Raw genomic sequence first — 14,853 nt, forward strand, 5'->3', positions numbered from 1 at the left:
CATGGTTTTGTAATTCTTATAAGAAATATAAGCAACTTTTCAGTCAACTGTAGTACACAAAAAATCACAGAATACCCGGCAGGCACTCATATAGTTGTAAAAAACTACCTTTACATAGGAGATTTTTACAAAACATAGCAGTGTATATTTAGCCCCACCTTCATCTACACAGTTCAAGAGATTAACTTATCAATATTTCCTCAAATAGTACATTTTTATATCATAATTTCATGTGTGACAGGACTGACAGAAAAAGTTGTTTTGTGTTCTTAAGTTTTCATAAGCATTCCTATTTGAAATTATTATTATAATCTTAATGTTAATATAATATTAGACTGGTGAAGTTACTGTCACACAACCATTTAACAGTCATCATTACTCAAAGGTAATATAGATGACAATTTTTATCTATATATCTATATAGGCCTAGGTAAAAGAGGTACAAAATTTAAAAAAAATTGTCGATGAGTATAAAAAGCTTCAAATTTACAGTGTAATGTCTATTTATTCAAATAATGTTTTACAATGTCTTGCGTTAAATACATATTATATGCAATAAAGGTAATAAAAAAATTACAATACTGAACTCCATTATCAGTGTCAGCTTCAGCTCCTTCAAATTATGTCATTTCCTCTGAGTCATACCCCTTAAAGGCTTATTGCACACATTTTATGTTGAGTTTTATGTAAATGTGACAGAACTGACTGAAAACATGGGGACAGTTGTAAAATAGCATTTATTTCTAGAATTTATGTTTAATTTCATGTTTTTAATCAGGTCTACTTTGGCTGAGGACAAGGACAAAGACGGGATTTGTAATTTTCAAAAGTGTTTTTAATAAAGAAAAATATATCTGAGAACCTAATGAATGACATATTCCTTTACAGAACAACTCACAGAAATCAACCTTTCACTAAATACTTTTTATTCACTGTAAGAAGGACAGATAATGTATGTTTCTGGTAGAATGTCCCGTATATAAATCGACCAATCTGGCGTGCGAGAAGGCGGGATTTACAGAAAACTATCAAAACAATGCACATAGGTGTAAATATAATGTAAGAGGGCTGTAAAGAGCACATCAATAGAAAAACAAAGCCCAAACCTGGACATTGTAAGCAAAAAAGTTGGCTATGCACGGTCAGCACTGGAAACATAATACAAAACGAATGACAATCAGTTAAGCACTGGGCTGTGTTTATTTCCTATGAAAGAGTTGATATCAGAGCATTCAACGGCTCAAGTACAATACAGAGAAGATTTGAGTCTCAACTACCAAAAATGGCTGGTCAGAAGTAAAAGTGTGTTCGAATCCCTGGTAATATCTACGTTTGTACCTGAAGAATTGACATCTGCCGGCAACTGTTCCCACTTTACAACCTCAGAAGTTTCTTATTCACTTACAGTCATCTCTAGCCTATGCAAAAATCCCAGCATTTCTTTTGATAAATAGAGTAAGACAAGAAAAGGATTTTTATATATATTATACATTCGTTATTTTGTGACCATATAAATTGACTTTTACAACAGAACAAACAGTACAACATTTTGAACAGCAGAAAAATATTTACTTGGATCACACACTGATCGGTGCGGTCAGTTTTTAGCGGATGGCCTATAATGACAACAACATAAATAAGCACACTTGTAAATAACTGCTTAAAATTGGTTACATGACTATTTGCATCAATAAAACAGAACAACTGAAGGCTTGAATTTCAACATTAAGTCTATCCTGAAAGGTACTCAAATCACACCCTTCCTTCTCACATTAAAACCCAAATTATACACCACCGTTCAAAAGTTTGGGGTCATGATTTTTATTTTTTAATAAATTAATAAGATACTTTTTTTTCTGAAAGAATACACTAAATTAATCAAATGTGACAGTAAAGACATTTAAGATTGCTATTTCAAATAAATGCTGTTCTTTTGAACTTTTTATTTATGGTTTCCACAAAAATACTGTTTTCAACATGGAAAACAATAAGACATTTTTTCATGAGCAGCAAATCAGCATGATTAGGATGATTCAGATTTCTGAAGGATCACGTGACACTGAAGACTAGAGTCATGATGCTGAAAAAAAAAAAAACCTTTTTAACTGTAATATTATTTCACTTCTGTTTTTTTTACTGTAATCAAATAAACACATCCTTGGTGAGCGTCCTCCAAACATCTGAATGGTAGTGTAGGCTGGAATGTCACAGAAACCTAAAATAAACTTGAAATGTTTAAACCAAGCATCTTCTCTAGGACAAGCGGATGGAACGGATAGCGGATTCGTTATAACAGAACACCACAGAATGCCAGAAAAGCTACTAGACTCGTTAGGAAGTAGGTTTTAGGTTAATTACCCATCTACACAACGTTTCTACATTTCGAAATATGATACAACCTCAAAAACATTGAGATTTCAGAATTGCTAGGATCTGTTAATCCAATGGAATGATCAGGTAATTCCAGTATGGCAAAGGTTGGATATTTTTCGCTTATACTGTTAGCTACATCCGCTACAGTCATGCAAGGCATTAGTCACCTAATAAGCAGATATTCTGAGATGCAAAATTGAAAAGGCAGCCGGACGTAGACATGCAGGGAAAAACCGGGTCAGGATCACGTAGAAGTTGTAACGTCGCTCTCGAATTTGTTTTTCCACAATTAATCAATCTAACAATCTGAAAAGTTGGAGGGACATGTATTAGGCAAAGGTAATGATAATCAAAGGGACCAAGTATAGGAATTTCTAGCGATAACTCCGCATCTGACACTGCAAGACCATTTTTTTTTTTTTGGTGTGAAAAATCCAGCTTTCCACTTCTTGCAAGGTTCCTGTTGATAAACTTTCATTGGCACTTAACATATTGGGACCTAAAAGGAATATTCCACCTAAGGACTCGCCATCAAACCTGTCTTTGGAAAGCATTAATGTGGTTATTACTGATTAATCTGTACCTAAACAAAAATAAATGTTCCAAAAGGGGTTTTCGCAGCGAATGCAATACAACCATGAAGGACGATTATGGAACCTTACCGTTGCACAACAGGTTCTTGATAATGCAAAAATGTTCTTTAGATTATTAAAATGTTCCTTTAACACACACACACACACACACACACACGTTTGTTTTTGTGAAAAGTGGGGACATCCCATAGGCGTAATTGGTTTTTATACTGTACAAACTGTATGTGCCATTGCCCTACACCAACCCTACACCTAAACCTACCCCTTACAGGAGACTGTCTGCCATTTCAGATTTTCAATACACTCCATTCTGTGTGATTTATAAGCGTTTTGAAAAGTGGGGACATGGAAATGTCCTGAAAAGTCACCTTCTCCTTGTAATACCTGTCGTACCCTTCATTATACACATTTATGTCCTCATTTGTCACAAAAATGCGCACACACACACACACGATTCTTCTGTGGCATCACTGTGAAACCCCCGTTTGGAACCTTTATTTTTAAGAGTGTGCAAAGAACATTTTAATAATCTAAAGTACCTTTTGTGGAATGGAAAGATTCCATGGACGTTAACGGTTCTTTACGGAAACATAGATGCCAAAAAATAACATTTATTTTTAATAGTGTACTTCCCCAAAGTTCTAAAACCGTATTTGTGTTCAGATGTGACGGCATTTAGGCCATTATTCCAGTTCAAACATGTATGGAGAATGACATTTGAGCGCTTCAAGCGACGCCGTTTCGTTCGTTACAGAGGGAGGCCGACAGCTGTAGTCACTATTAATTGGAAAAGACAAGATTGTGTGTTTGGAATGACATGAGGGTGAGTAAATGGCTATTTTCTGTCGCTCTGAACCCATTTTGGCATATTAGGGCTTGACGGTTTGGAGCTGTAACACTGCTTATACGATACGAAGGGATAGTAAGATCTTGGCACACCATATAATTTAGTAGCACATATGCACACGCATACACCTTAAGGAAATAAGTGAACTCAAACAGAGTGCAGAGGAAGTGACATCAGAGGGAACAGCTGAATAAGCAGAACAGAGAGAACAGATCCCGTCTGACCAGAAAGACACGTCTTGAATATCACGTCTTTTGTTTTCCTCAACAGTCCTCCATCTGGCTCAATCGCTGCATTCCAGGAGTAAAAGATTCATTTAAGACGACAAAAACAAATTACTTGTCATAATAAAATCCTTTTGAGTTCTGCAGGAAGGTTAGATGGAAGGTCAAAACGCTCCTCTCTGGCTGTGAAGCTCCTCGTCTGGCCTGGATTCCTGGCTCTTGCTCGCACCTGCAGAGCCCGGGAAATCAGAATGAAACCATCCGTCAAAAACACAGGTTCATCGTTCTCTGCTAACATATTCTGACATCATTCTGTAGACCAAATGTCCAAAATGACTAGAAATACATTACAACTCAAGTTCAATTCAAGTTCAAGTTACAATGATTCAAGGCCGATGAATCATTACAACCTTGTCAGAATTATTATAATGTCATCACTTCCTGCAATTATTAGCTTATTATCAGTAGACGTGGAAAAAAGTCACATAGTTCACACATACAGTGTGTGTATGCATGCATGTAAGTGTGTTTGAAAAGCAGAAGTTCTAATTTGTACTTGATTTGGACATTTTGGCTGATGCTAATAATTATAATATAATGACCAATAACTACAAAATATAATTATATAATCTATAATTTATAAAATATCATTTATATTTTTTTCTGTTAAAAAAAAAGTAGTCTCCAAAAATCTGTATTTATAATCATTTATATTTAATATGAATTTATAATAATTACAAAAATGAATAAAAAAAAAATATACATGACCTGGACATGCTCCTATATGGGTTTTGTGAGATTCACCCATTTACTATTTCAATGTAAATAAATAAATACTAATGATTTGTGACCCTGGACCACAAAACCAGTCTTAAGTCGCTGGGGTATATTTGTAGCAATAGCCAAAAATACATTGTATGGGTCAAAATTATCCATTTTTCTTTTATGCCAAAAATCATTAGGATATTAATTAAAGATCATGTTCCATGGAGATATTTTGTAAATTTCTTACCGTAAATATATCAAAACTTAATTTTTAGTAATATGCATTGCTAAGAACTTCATTTGGACAACTTTAAAGGTGATTTTCTCAATATTTTGATTTTTTTGCACCCTCAGATTCCAGATTTTCAAATGGTTGTATCTCAGCCAAATATTGTCCATACATTGATGGAAAGCTTATTTATTCAGCTTTCAGATGATCTCAATTGACACTTAAGACTGGTTTTGTGGTCCATGGTCACATATATATTATAATATTGGGGATATATATTGCAATATCAGATAATTAGATTATTAAATGAAAAAGTTGATTTATTTATTGCCTAAAATAAATAAATAAAGATAACATAACACTTGTAATTAGTTAGCAGTTTGGTAGAGTAAAGGGAACTTCATAAGAAGACCTACCTGGACATTTAAATCCTGTCTGAGAGTTTAATGCGGAGGAGCCAACAGACAGCATTAATATAGAAGAGGGTTACTTTGCAAAACGGTGTCAATAAAAAATGAGAAGGATAAAACACTGACTTAAGCTCGTATCAGTGATGCATTCAAATGTAACCGCTATTGCGTATCATTTGACATGCACTGATGGATCATACCAACCACCTGGTGGCGCTCTGTGATGCGTCGATGCGCTGCTGGGATACATGTTTCAAACGTAACATACCATGCTTATCACTTGCATTTACCTCATGCAAAGCACACTAACAGTAGTTGTCAATTGCATCAAAGAATGAAAAGTGGAGCTGAAAGTCTAATGGAGATAAAAAGAGGGAGAAAATGAAGGGAAGGAGAGAAAAAGACAAAGAAAGAGAACACAGTCTTAGTTCAGCAGAAGAGAGCCATGAAGTTTCATAGACATTCCCAGTCGACCTGTTCTTGCATGTTTAGACTCCAAAACATTCCAACGCCAGCAAATTACACAGAAACACGGCAAATACGCAAAATCAAAAGCACATGCATGTGTGCTGGTGTTCATGTGCCGTACCTTGAGTAGTGTTCTTCTCGTTCAGGAGTTTGGTTTGACTGTTGGGCAGGATCTTGATTTCAGGCGGCTCGGGGCTCTGGGCCACCCGCGACGCCATCACAGCGTTGAGGTACTGCAGACGCGTCACCTGTGGGACACGGGCCCGTTTTAACAGCAGAAAACACAAACGCCACCTTTTTTGAAGGTCACACAAGTGCATTATTCACGTGCGACAAAAAAGTCCATCATTTTTCAAAAAAAATCTTCAATAACAAGTTCCAAAATAAAGATGTATCACAACGTTACAAACTTTGAAAAAGCTGGAGAAAAGAAAGACAAAGATGCAATACTGTGCACTTTAATATTTCATGAGGGAAATGAATGCATGAATCAAATAAAAAACAACAGTACCATATAAAACTGTTGACCTAAATTGATTGATTTTAGTTATGGGAATAATATATTTTACATTTGTTGCAAAATATCTGTCTCGAAAAAAGATAAATAAATACTGTTTGCGAAAAATCAATATATATATATATATTTTTTCCCCCTGTAGTTAAATTATAACAGCAGCAGTAATAATGAAAATCAATATTTAAAGATTAAATACATTTAAAATGTATTTTTAAAATGTTAAAATAATAATAATTATGATTATTATTAAATATTATTATTATGATATATAAATATATATGAAGAGTTTATTTGCAAAAACAGAGAACTTTTTTTTTAATTTTAACAAATTATGTTTTTTTATGTTATCAAGTTTTTATTGTGTTAGTTAGCTGTATTTTTTTTAGTTATTTTAACTAAACCTAATCAAAATAACCCAACTGCAGTTTGATTGAGATTAACTGGAATGCACAATGAAAAAACACAATTTTTGAAAAATTTTAAAAACGGAGTTATCTGTTTTTGCAAATGAACTCTTCATATATTATACACAGGCCCGTTTTAACAGCAGAAAACACAAACACCACCTTTTCCGAAGGTCACACAAGTGCATTATTCACGTGCGACATAAAAGTCCATAATTTAAACTGAAGTTTGACATCAGCTGAAACAAAGTTGTTTCAGAGGTGGAGCAAGACGTACGCTTTCATTAAAATGAACAACAAAAAAAAAACATGCATTGAGGAATCATGCACAATAAAAGTCAATTTGGATTCATTATCAATGATCCATGTTCACTTACGAATGCATACATATTGCAACAGACATGGCAAAAAGTGTGGGGAGTAACAAGACGAGAGCTCACCTTGATATACTGCAGGTCTGTGAGGGCTCGTACGGTGTAGTCGGGACAGTAGCTGGACGGGCTGGTGGCGTCTCCCAGATCAAAGGGGTCTCTGGGGGACTGACGCTGCGTGGACACCGGAGACTGATGGACTGATCACACAAACAATCATCAAGGTCAATATACCAGAACAAGGACAGCAATAACACACCCAATCACTCCTTACGCAATAAAACAACAAGTGATAAATCTTCCGTTATCACTTCCTCAGATGCTTATCTGCATCAACCGCTACTGCATAAAATAATTCACTACGAGATATTGAGTCATATGTTTGGATTGTATGAAATACAAAAATCTCATTGGTCTAAAATTACATTCCACTGAACTGTATAGTAACGATCAAATATGTTCTAATTGGATGCAAACTCATCACTTCCTGCAGTGATTTTACTTTCTGTGAGGACGGAAAAACTGGAAAGTGTGGTCAGCTGAACATCAACATCTAAACAATAGCCCCATATAGACCTTTTGCTTTGAAAACACACAAGGCAGTTTACAAGCAAAACTCACAGGAATGTCTTTGACTATTGTGCAATTTTTAAGCCAACATTCATGAGTCAACTGTGACTAAAATAATGAATTTGGATTGGATCTGGGATGATCATTAAATCATATATTGCCAGGACTAACCTGAGGAGGGAGCTGTGAGCGCCGAAACACCGTAGTAGGTGAACGCGCCATTCTCAAACTTCAAACCCTCTTTCCCGATCTCCACCTCCACACGGCCCTACACACACACACACACACACACACGATTGAAACATCACAAAAACATCTAAGAAATACACACATTTTGTGTGTGTATATACAACTTATATATATTATTTGGTAACATATCAAATAATCAATTATATAAATATTTTAAATATAATTTTTATTGTTATAATAATAATAATAATAATAGTTATTATCAAACTATCAATGTTAAGTAATACTTAATTAAATACATTTAAAATATTATAAATTATAAATCATATTTTAATAATAAATACTACCAATACTACTAAAACTACGTTTTGTATGTGTGTGTGTGTGTGTGTGTGTGTGTGATGCCTCATACCGGCAGAAAATTCCTTGTATGTTATGCATACCTGGCCAATAAACGTTGATTGACTACTAACTTCATATTTCAAAACACAACCAACAAATAATTATCCATGTTTAAATATTTAGTTACAATTGACTTATTTTAATTGTTAAAATTATTGTATTAAAATAGTTATTAAATTATCAATATTAAAATGATAATATATTTAAAATATTTTAATAACATATTTTATTATTATATTCTCATTATATTTAATAATAAAAATATTACTACCACCAATATTGCTACTAATACTGCTAATATCACAATTATCAAAACACTACAAATAATTATCAATGTTTAAATATTTCTTTACAATTTAAATATAATTTTAATTGTTAATAATAATAATACCGGTAGTTATTATTAAATTAATACTTATTATATTAAATTAATACTAAGTGATTAAATATTAAAATATATTTAAAATATTTTAAATGTTAATATTTTAATAACGAATAAACTAATACTACCTGACTACTAACTAATACTACTATCATATTTATCAAAACGCTACACTTGTTGTAATGATTAATTTATCAATGTTAAATTTCATGGTAATATTTTAACAATAAAAATATTACTACAACAAATAATAATAATAATCATATTCAGATATTGTATATTTATCAACACTATTATTTACACCAGTGCTTCTAAAGTGTAGTCATGCCCACATATGTGTTACCTGCAGCAGCAGAATGAAGTAGTCCACAGGGTGGTTCCGCGTGTACAGGTAGTGATCAGGACTGAGCCGGTTGGCGGGGTCAAACTTCACTTCTTGGTTGACGCTCGGGTGCCGCAGCAGATGAAACAGGACTCTCTCAGACACGCGCTGCGGGTTGAAGTGTTCCACCTCTGAAACAGAGGAGGAGGAGGAGGAGCGCTGCTTAATGGCGTATGAAATCACCTCCATTAACCAGCTCATAACAAGCACAAATCGTCCCGCCGTCGATCCGAGAGACGGGAACGTCCTTTAAAAGTTGAGGCTTGTCGAGACAAACTTCTTTACCTCTTTATACTTGTCAGGCGAACAGACATACACTGCTGTTTAGGGTCAGTAAGATTTTTTAATGTTTTGAAAGAAGTCTCTTATGCTCACCGACGCTGCATTTATTTGATAAAAAATACTGTAAAATTGCGGAATATTATTCCAATTTAAAATAGCTGTTTTCTATTGGAATATATTGTAAAATGTAATTTATTCCTGTGATGCAAAGCTGAATTTTCAGCATCATTACTCCAGTCTTCAGTGTCACATGATCCTTCAGAAATCATTCTAATATGCTGATTTACTGCTCAACAAACATTTCTTATTATTATCAAAACTGAACTCAGTTGTGCTGTTTCGTATCTTTGTGGAAATTGTGATACTTTACTGTGTCTTTACTGTCACTTTCGATCAATCAAAAGTGTCCTAGCTGAATAAAAGTATTAAATAAAAAAATAATAATTTGTACTGACCCCATACGTTTGAACGGTAGTGTATACTGTATATAAACATAAAACTGACGATCAGCTGAATAACTGTACTTAAATATGATAAGTTGCTCAAACAGAAATTGCTTCGTGATTATTAATAAATGCATTTTTTTAACATTGGTGTCTTTTATATGGTATCTACGAAACCCTGTACATGACAAGCGGACAAAAGTAGAATAATCATGGCCACAAATAAACAATTTATTCCCTTATTTTAGTAAAGAGTAGCCATGTTGAACTAATTTGTTCCCTTGTTTTGATTTAATTACGTGGCCCTGATTTACTAAAACTTCAAAATTACTTAAATTCTTCATTTGTGGCCACGACAAATCTATTTTGCCTGTATGTCATGTACAAGGCTCCTTACGTTTTATACCTTTACTGAAACAATTTTTAATTACATTTCACCCTTGAGAAGAATAAGCCACTCAAGACTGAGTACTAGTGATTTTAACACGGTTACAAGAGTTTTAGCATCCGGAAACACCTAAGTGCATTTGAAATTTTGATCAATGCTGCATTTTGTTGTTCATAAATACTGAATAAGGATTGTAAAAATCATTTTAAAGAAAGCAATTAAGAGAGAAAGAGAAAAACTAGACTATACTAACTACTGATTTTTCTAGACCTGGAAATCACAAAATAATTCACCCTGATTTTTCCAAGACTGTGGGAACCTTGTCCCCTTAACCATGGTAAAATCACTGTAACACACAGCCTCTTGCAGCTTATTGTTTCACATTAAAGCAGGCAGACCTCGGGACAGGAATCGGTGGGTGGCCAGCAACAGCTGAGGCGAGGTGCGGATCTTAGGTTCGCCCTCGGGAGGTTTGAAGATGGAGAACTCGTCGTGAACGCTGCGCGGCTCCAGAGGAATCTCCACCGGGGCCATTGGACGCTTCACCTTCATGTCCACTGTGGAACGAGACAACCCTCATCATAATTCAGCTCAAATGATGCGACAGGGATCAACTCAAAAACACATCAAGCAGCTGCTCACTGTAGCCATCAGACTCGTCCAGGATCTCAGATTTGATGATCTCCTCAATGACGTCCTCCAGCGTGACCAGACCCAGAACCTCGTAGAACGGATCTCCTTCACCCTCGTTATTCACCTTCTGAACGATGGCCAGGTGGGAGTTTCCTGAGAAGACAGAGAGAGAACATATGCTTTAGTAGGAGAAGCTTTGTTTGACTCATGATTATTAAATCAAGGGTTAATGACAAAAAAGAAAATTCCTAATTATACAATAAATATGCAATTTCAAAAAATATCTAACAAAACAAAAATGCAATAAGTTACCAATTAGAAGCATAATAAACACGGTTTTAGATGTATTAGAACAAAAATATAAACAATTTGGAATTACTGAAATATATAAATTATTGAAATATAAAGTAAAATATAGATAAAAATACAATAAAATAAAAAAATGTTTAGTAAAAATAAAAACTCAAATATTTACATGCATTCAATAGCAATAATTGGTAAATTATACTTCTACTTAGGATTATCACGCTATCAAAATACTAATAACACGCTAACAAATTAATAATAATGATAGTAATAATAATTATTATTGCTAAACATTTTATGATTTTAATATAACTGAAAATGCTATTATTTTAAAATAAAAATAAATAAATGAATAATAAATTAAAAATGTTAAGTGAAAATAAAAGCCCAAATTATTATACACATTCAGTATTAGTCTAATAAGGGAAACAGCAAAAATTATTTTGACAATAGTAATACTACTTCTACTAATAAAATGATAAATGTTTAAATACTGAAAGATTAAAGTAATATAAATATGTTTTAAATTGTAAAATAATAATACTAACAATAATAATAAGTGAAAATAAAAGCCCAAATATTATATGAATTCAATATCGCGCTGTCATATAACTAGTTTGAAGGCATCTTCTTAAGGATTATCAAGTTATGAAAAAAACTTCTAACACAGATTAATAGTGCAGATGAATAATACCAATATAACAGTCCAAACATTACATGCATTCAATATTGGCCTAGTCAGGTCAATAGCAATAACTGCAGATAACTGGTCAAATATCGGTCGAACACCGATACACGTCATTTGAAGGCATCTGTTTAGGATTGACATGCCTTTTTTGAATTCCTCCAGCATTGCATCCAGCTTGGTGTCATTAAAAACAAAATGCAGAGGATGGTTGTAGAACTTGGTGATGGTGGTCATGGGAGTGCGGTCCTCCGGGTCAACCAGCGCCAGGTCTTTGACATACAGGATTTCGATGATATTGGACCTCTCCTCCTCGTACACCGGGACGCGAGTGTAGCCGCTCTGCATGATCTCGGACATGGTGTTGAAGTCCAGCACGGCTGTGGAGGGCAGCATGAAGCAATCTTTCAGGGGGGTCAGGATGTCCTCCACGGTTTTGGTCCTGAGGGCACCTTTACTGAACTCCACCTTGACGAACTCATTATACGGATCGTTCACACTAGTCCGAATCATTTCCATGGTTTTCTCACGGATGCCCACGGTGCTCACGTCTCGGTGCAGGATCAAGTCCAGCAGGAGGCCGAGGGGACAAGAAAGCGGGCATGTCAGGATGAGACAGATCTGGGCCAGCCATATCAAACCCGGTGCCATCTGGAACCCGTAACCCGAACATACAATATGAGGAACCAGCTCAGCCAGGAGGAATATGAGGAAGCCACTAGTGAACACAGCGGGCAGGATGGACCCATAGAGACGGTACAACAATACGCCGAGCACCGAGTGACCCAAAGCGCAAATGAACAAGAGCGAACAAACCAAAACATTTCCTCTCCTCCGGATGGGCTTGAGGCGCTTGGCCGCCCGCTTTTCATCCTCTGAACCGCAGCTGTGCAGAACATACAGCTCCAGTGGGTCCAGCCACAGCAAACTCAGATTCACACATCTGACCACACTGCAAACCAAAACCAGCAGCACAACCACCAAAATCAGACCCCACAATGGAATGTAATCTGATGGCACATCCGGGTTCTTAATAACCAACTTGTCCGACCCGACAGAGCCCCACGCCTGGCCCTTTAAGACGCAGAAATGATGGAGCACAGACTCTGCATCTTTATTCTCCGGTTTGGATGCTGCAGCTTCGGTTTGCACTTCTATAATCCCGCTGTTCTCGTCATCCGACGCGAAAGCTCCGCGTAACCGGAACGCAGAGGAGTTGCGGCGTTCCTCCAGCGCGCAGGGGTCAAGCGAACCGCCTCCAGCCGCGGCGAACGCGACCCACGGCCAGGTCTCATTGGACAGGTAGGATCCAAACAATCTGAGCTTGAAAGTGGTCCCGTATGGAGCTACGATAACCCGTTCGCGCATGAACACCCGCTCGGTAACGTTCTCCAGGCGCAGTCCGTAAACCTGCGTCTCTTGAAGGCTGCAGGTTCCGAACCCGCAGAGGAACGATATGATCAACGGTAGACGCAGCTCTGCCAAGCTGACCACCATATTGGAACAGGACAGCCTGGCTTTATGAATCATGTGACGCTGAAGTTGTTGCTGCTACGCTACCCTCCTACTTTTTCAGTTGTTTTCATATATAACGGTGAGGGAAACTGGCTCGGCTCGGCCGCCATGTTGGCTCAGAGATTCTTGAGAAACGAGCACGGACTTGCCACAGGACTCTGGAGCCACAATGAACGCAGTTTCTTTCTTTTCTTTTTTTTTTGTTGCATTGCCACTACGTCATGTCCATAATGGACCAATGACAGAAGAGCAAGTGCTCGCGTGACCAATCGGAGAACGGGCTGGCTTGGTAAACCACGCCCACAAGGACATTGAAGACCTTCCTCGTGTGAGATTAGCATCTTCTCAAGGCTCTGGAAAATAAACGGTTTTATCTAGCTCAAAACATTTTTATTTATTTATTTTTATTTTTTTAACATTCACAGCTTTTATACGAATCTAGCGATTAGGTTAACACAGAGAAAGTTAAAAACAAACCGTAACGTTTTACACCTTGCAAAAGTTTTACCTACAGCTTGCAATTGGAATAAAAGCAATATCACAGACTGAGCAAAAGAGATGTTTTAATAGAGAAATATTTAGAATTAGCATTTACATCATCAGAACTCGACGACAGAAATACAAAATATATACAGATTGCTTTAAATACGACCGTGTTCATGGGAAGTACAGTACATCTGCGTTTGCGTTTCCCTTTAAAGAAAGCAATTTAAGAAAAAACGAAAAACATACAGTTTGTTGTGATGTTTTAAAAAGTAAATATGACAAAAATAACTAACCCCACTAACAAAACAAATCATGGAATCATTTTTCTGTATTTCACATGGCTTTTTAACGGAAGACACTATACAGGTTCATGTATAGTGAACCCAAAACAAAGTGTGCTTACTTAGTATGCAATACAATACCCTGAACTGTTTGAAAGGCCAATAAAAGGTCATGACCCTGAAAAGTAAATAAATTCAGTGGAAAATGCAGAGGCTTCCTGAAAACACACTAATTATCAGCATCGCTCCCGCTGAGTTCCTCAGGAGAAACTACCATGAACATTAAAAGCAGATTACTGAGCTGGATTAAAATCCCAGCACCACACTCAAAGGAATTTCATTAGTCCCTGTGCATTAAACAGAGGAACATGGGCATTAAATGGACAAATCAAAGTGCAGAAGGCTTTGGCTGATGTGTTCACTCACAAATTTAATTCCATGTAGTGTTGCAACTTTGGTCATGATATAACATGTTATGTCTCAGTACAGAGTTTGAGCGCAATGCCCACGTTTTGGTTTAAGTTGTAAGTAAATACTAGTCAAATTTCACATACAAGAAATGTCAGTTGAGGTAAAATGCAACTTATTTCTTCACTTCTCTGTGCAATTGTACATTAAACATCTTAAAAAAAGACAGACCTATTTATTGCTTCAGATTTAAATCTCTCATAAAGGCAACAAAACATTTATAAATAAATTATAAATCAT

General features: G+C 35.9%; 1 protein-coding gene across 3 annotated transcripts; it reads right to left on the reverse strand.

Moving 5' to 3' along the window:
• Positions 1 to 1,176: 1,176 nt before the first annotated feature.
• LOC131547957 (metal transporter CNNM3) lies at positions 1,177 to 13,774 on the reverse strand. 3 transcript variants are annotated; one of them, XM_058788766.1, is made up of 10 exons: positions 12,010 to 13,774; positions 10,882 to 11,025; positions 10,638 to 10,796; positions 9,088 to 9,257; positions 7,943 to 8,039; positions 7,271 to 7,401; positions 6,031 to 6,157; positions 5,732 to 5,796; positions 5,448 to 5,466; positions 1,177 to 4,266 (listed from the first exon to the last, which is right to left on the reverse strand). In XM_058788766.1, exons 1-8 carry the CDS (start codon positions 13,391 to 13,393, stop codon positions 5,747 to 5,749), a joined length of 2,262 nt encoding a protein of 753 aa, XP_058644749.1. In that variant the 5' UTR covers positions 13,394 to 13,774; the 3' UTR covers positions 1,177 to 4,266; positions 5,448 to 5,466; positions 5,732 to 5,746. The 3 variants fall into 3 exon arrangements, with proteins under 3 accessions (XP_058644749.1, XP_058644750.1, XP_058644748.1); XM_058788767.1 differs by lacking the exon at positions 5,448 to 5,466; XM_058788765.1 differs by lacking the exons at positions 5,448 to 5,466; positions 5,732 to 5,796 and having other exon boundaries at positions 12,010 to 13,772.
• Between the last annotated feature and the right edge of the window lie 1,079 nt (positions 13,775 to 14,853).

Source organism: Onychostoma macrolepis, chromosome 10 (genome assembly GCF_012432095.1).
Source record: "Onychostoma macrolepis isolate SWU-2019 chromosome 10, ASM1243209v1, whole genome shotgun sequence".
Taxonomy (NCBI): Eukaryota; Metazoa; Chordata; class Actinopteri; order Cypriniformes; family Cyprinidae; genus Onychostoma; species Onychostoma macrolepis.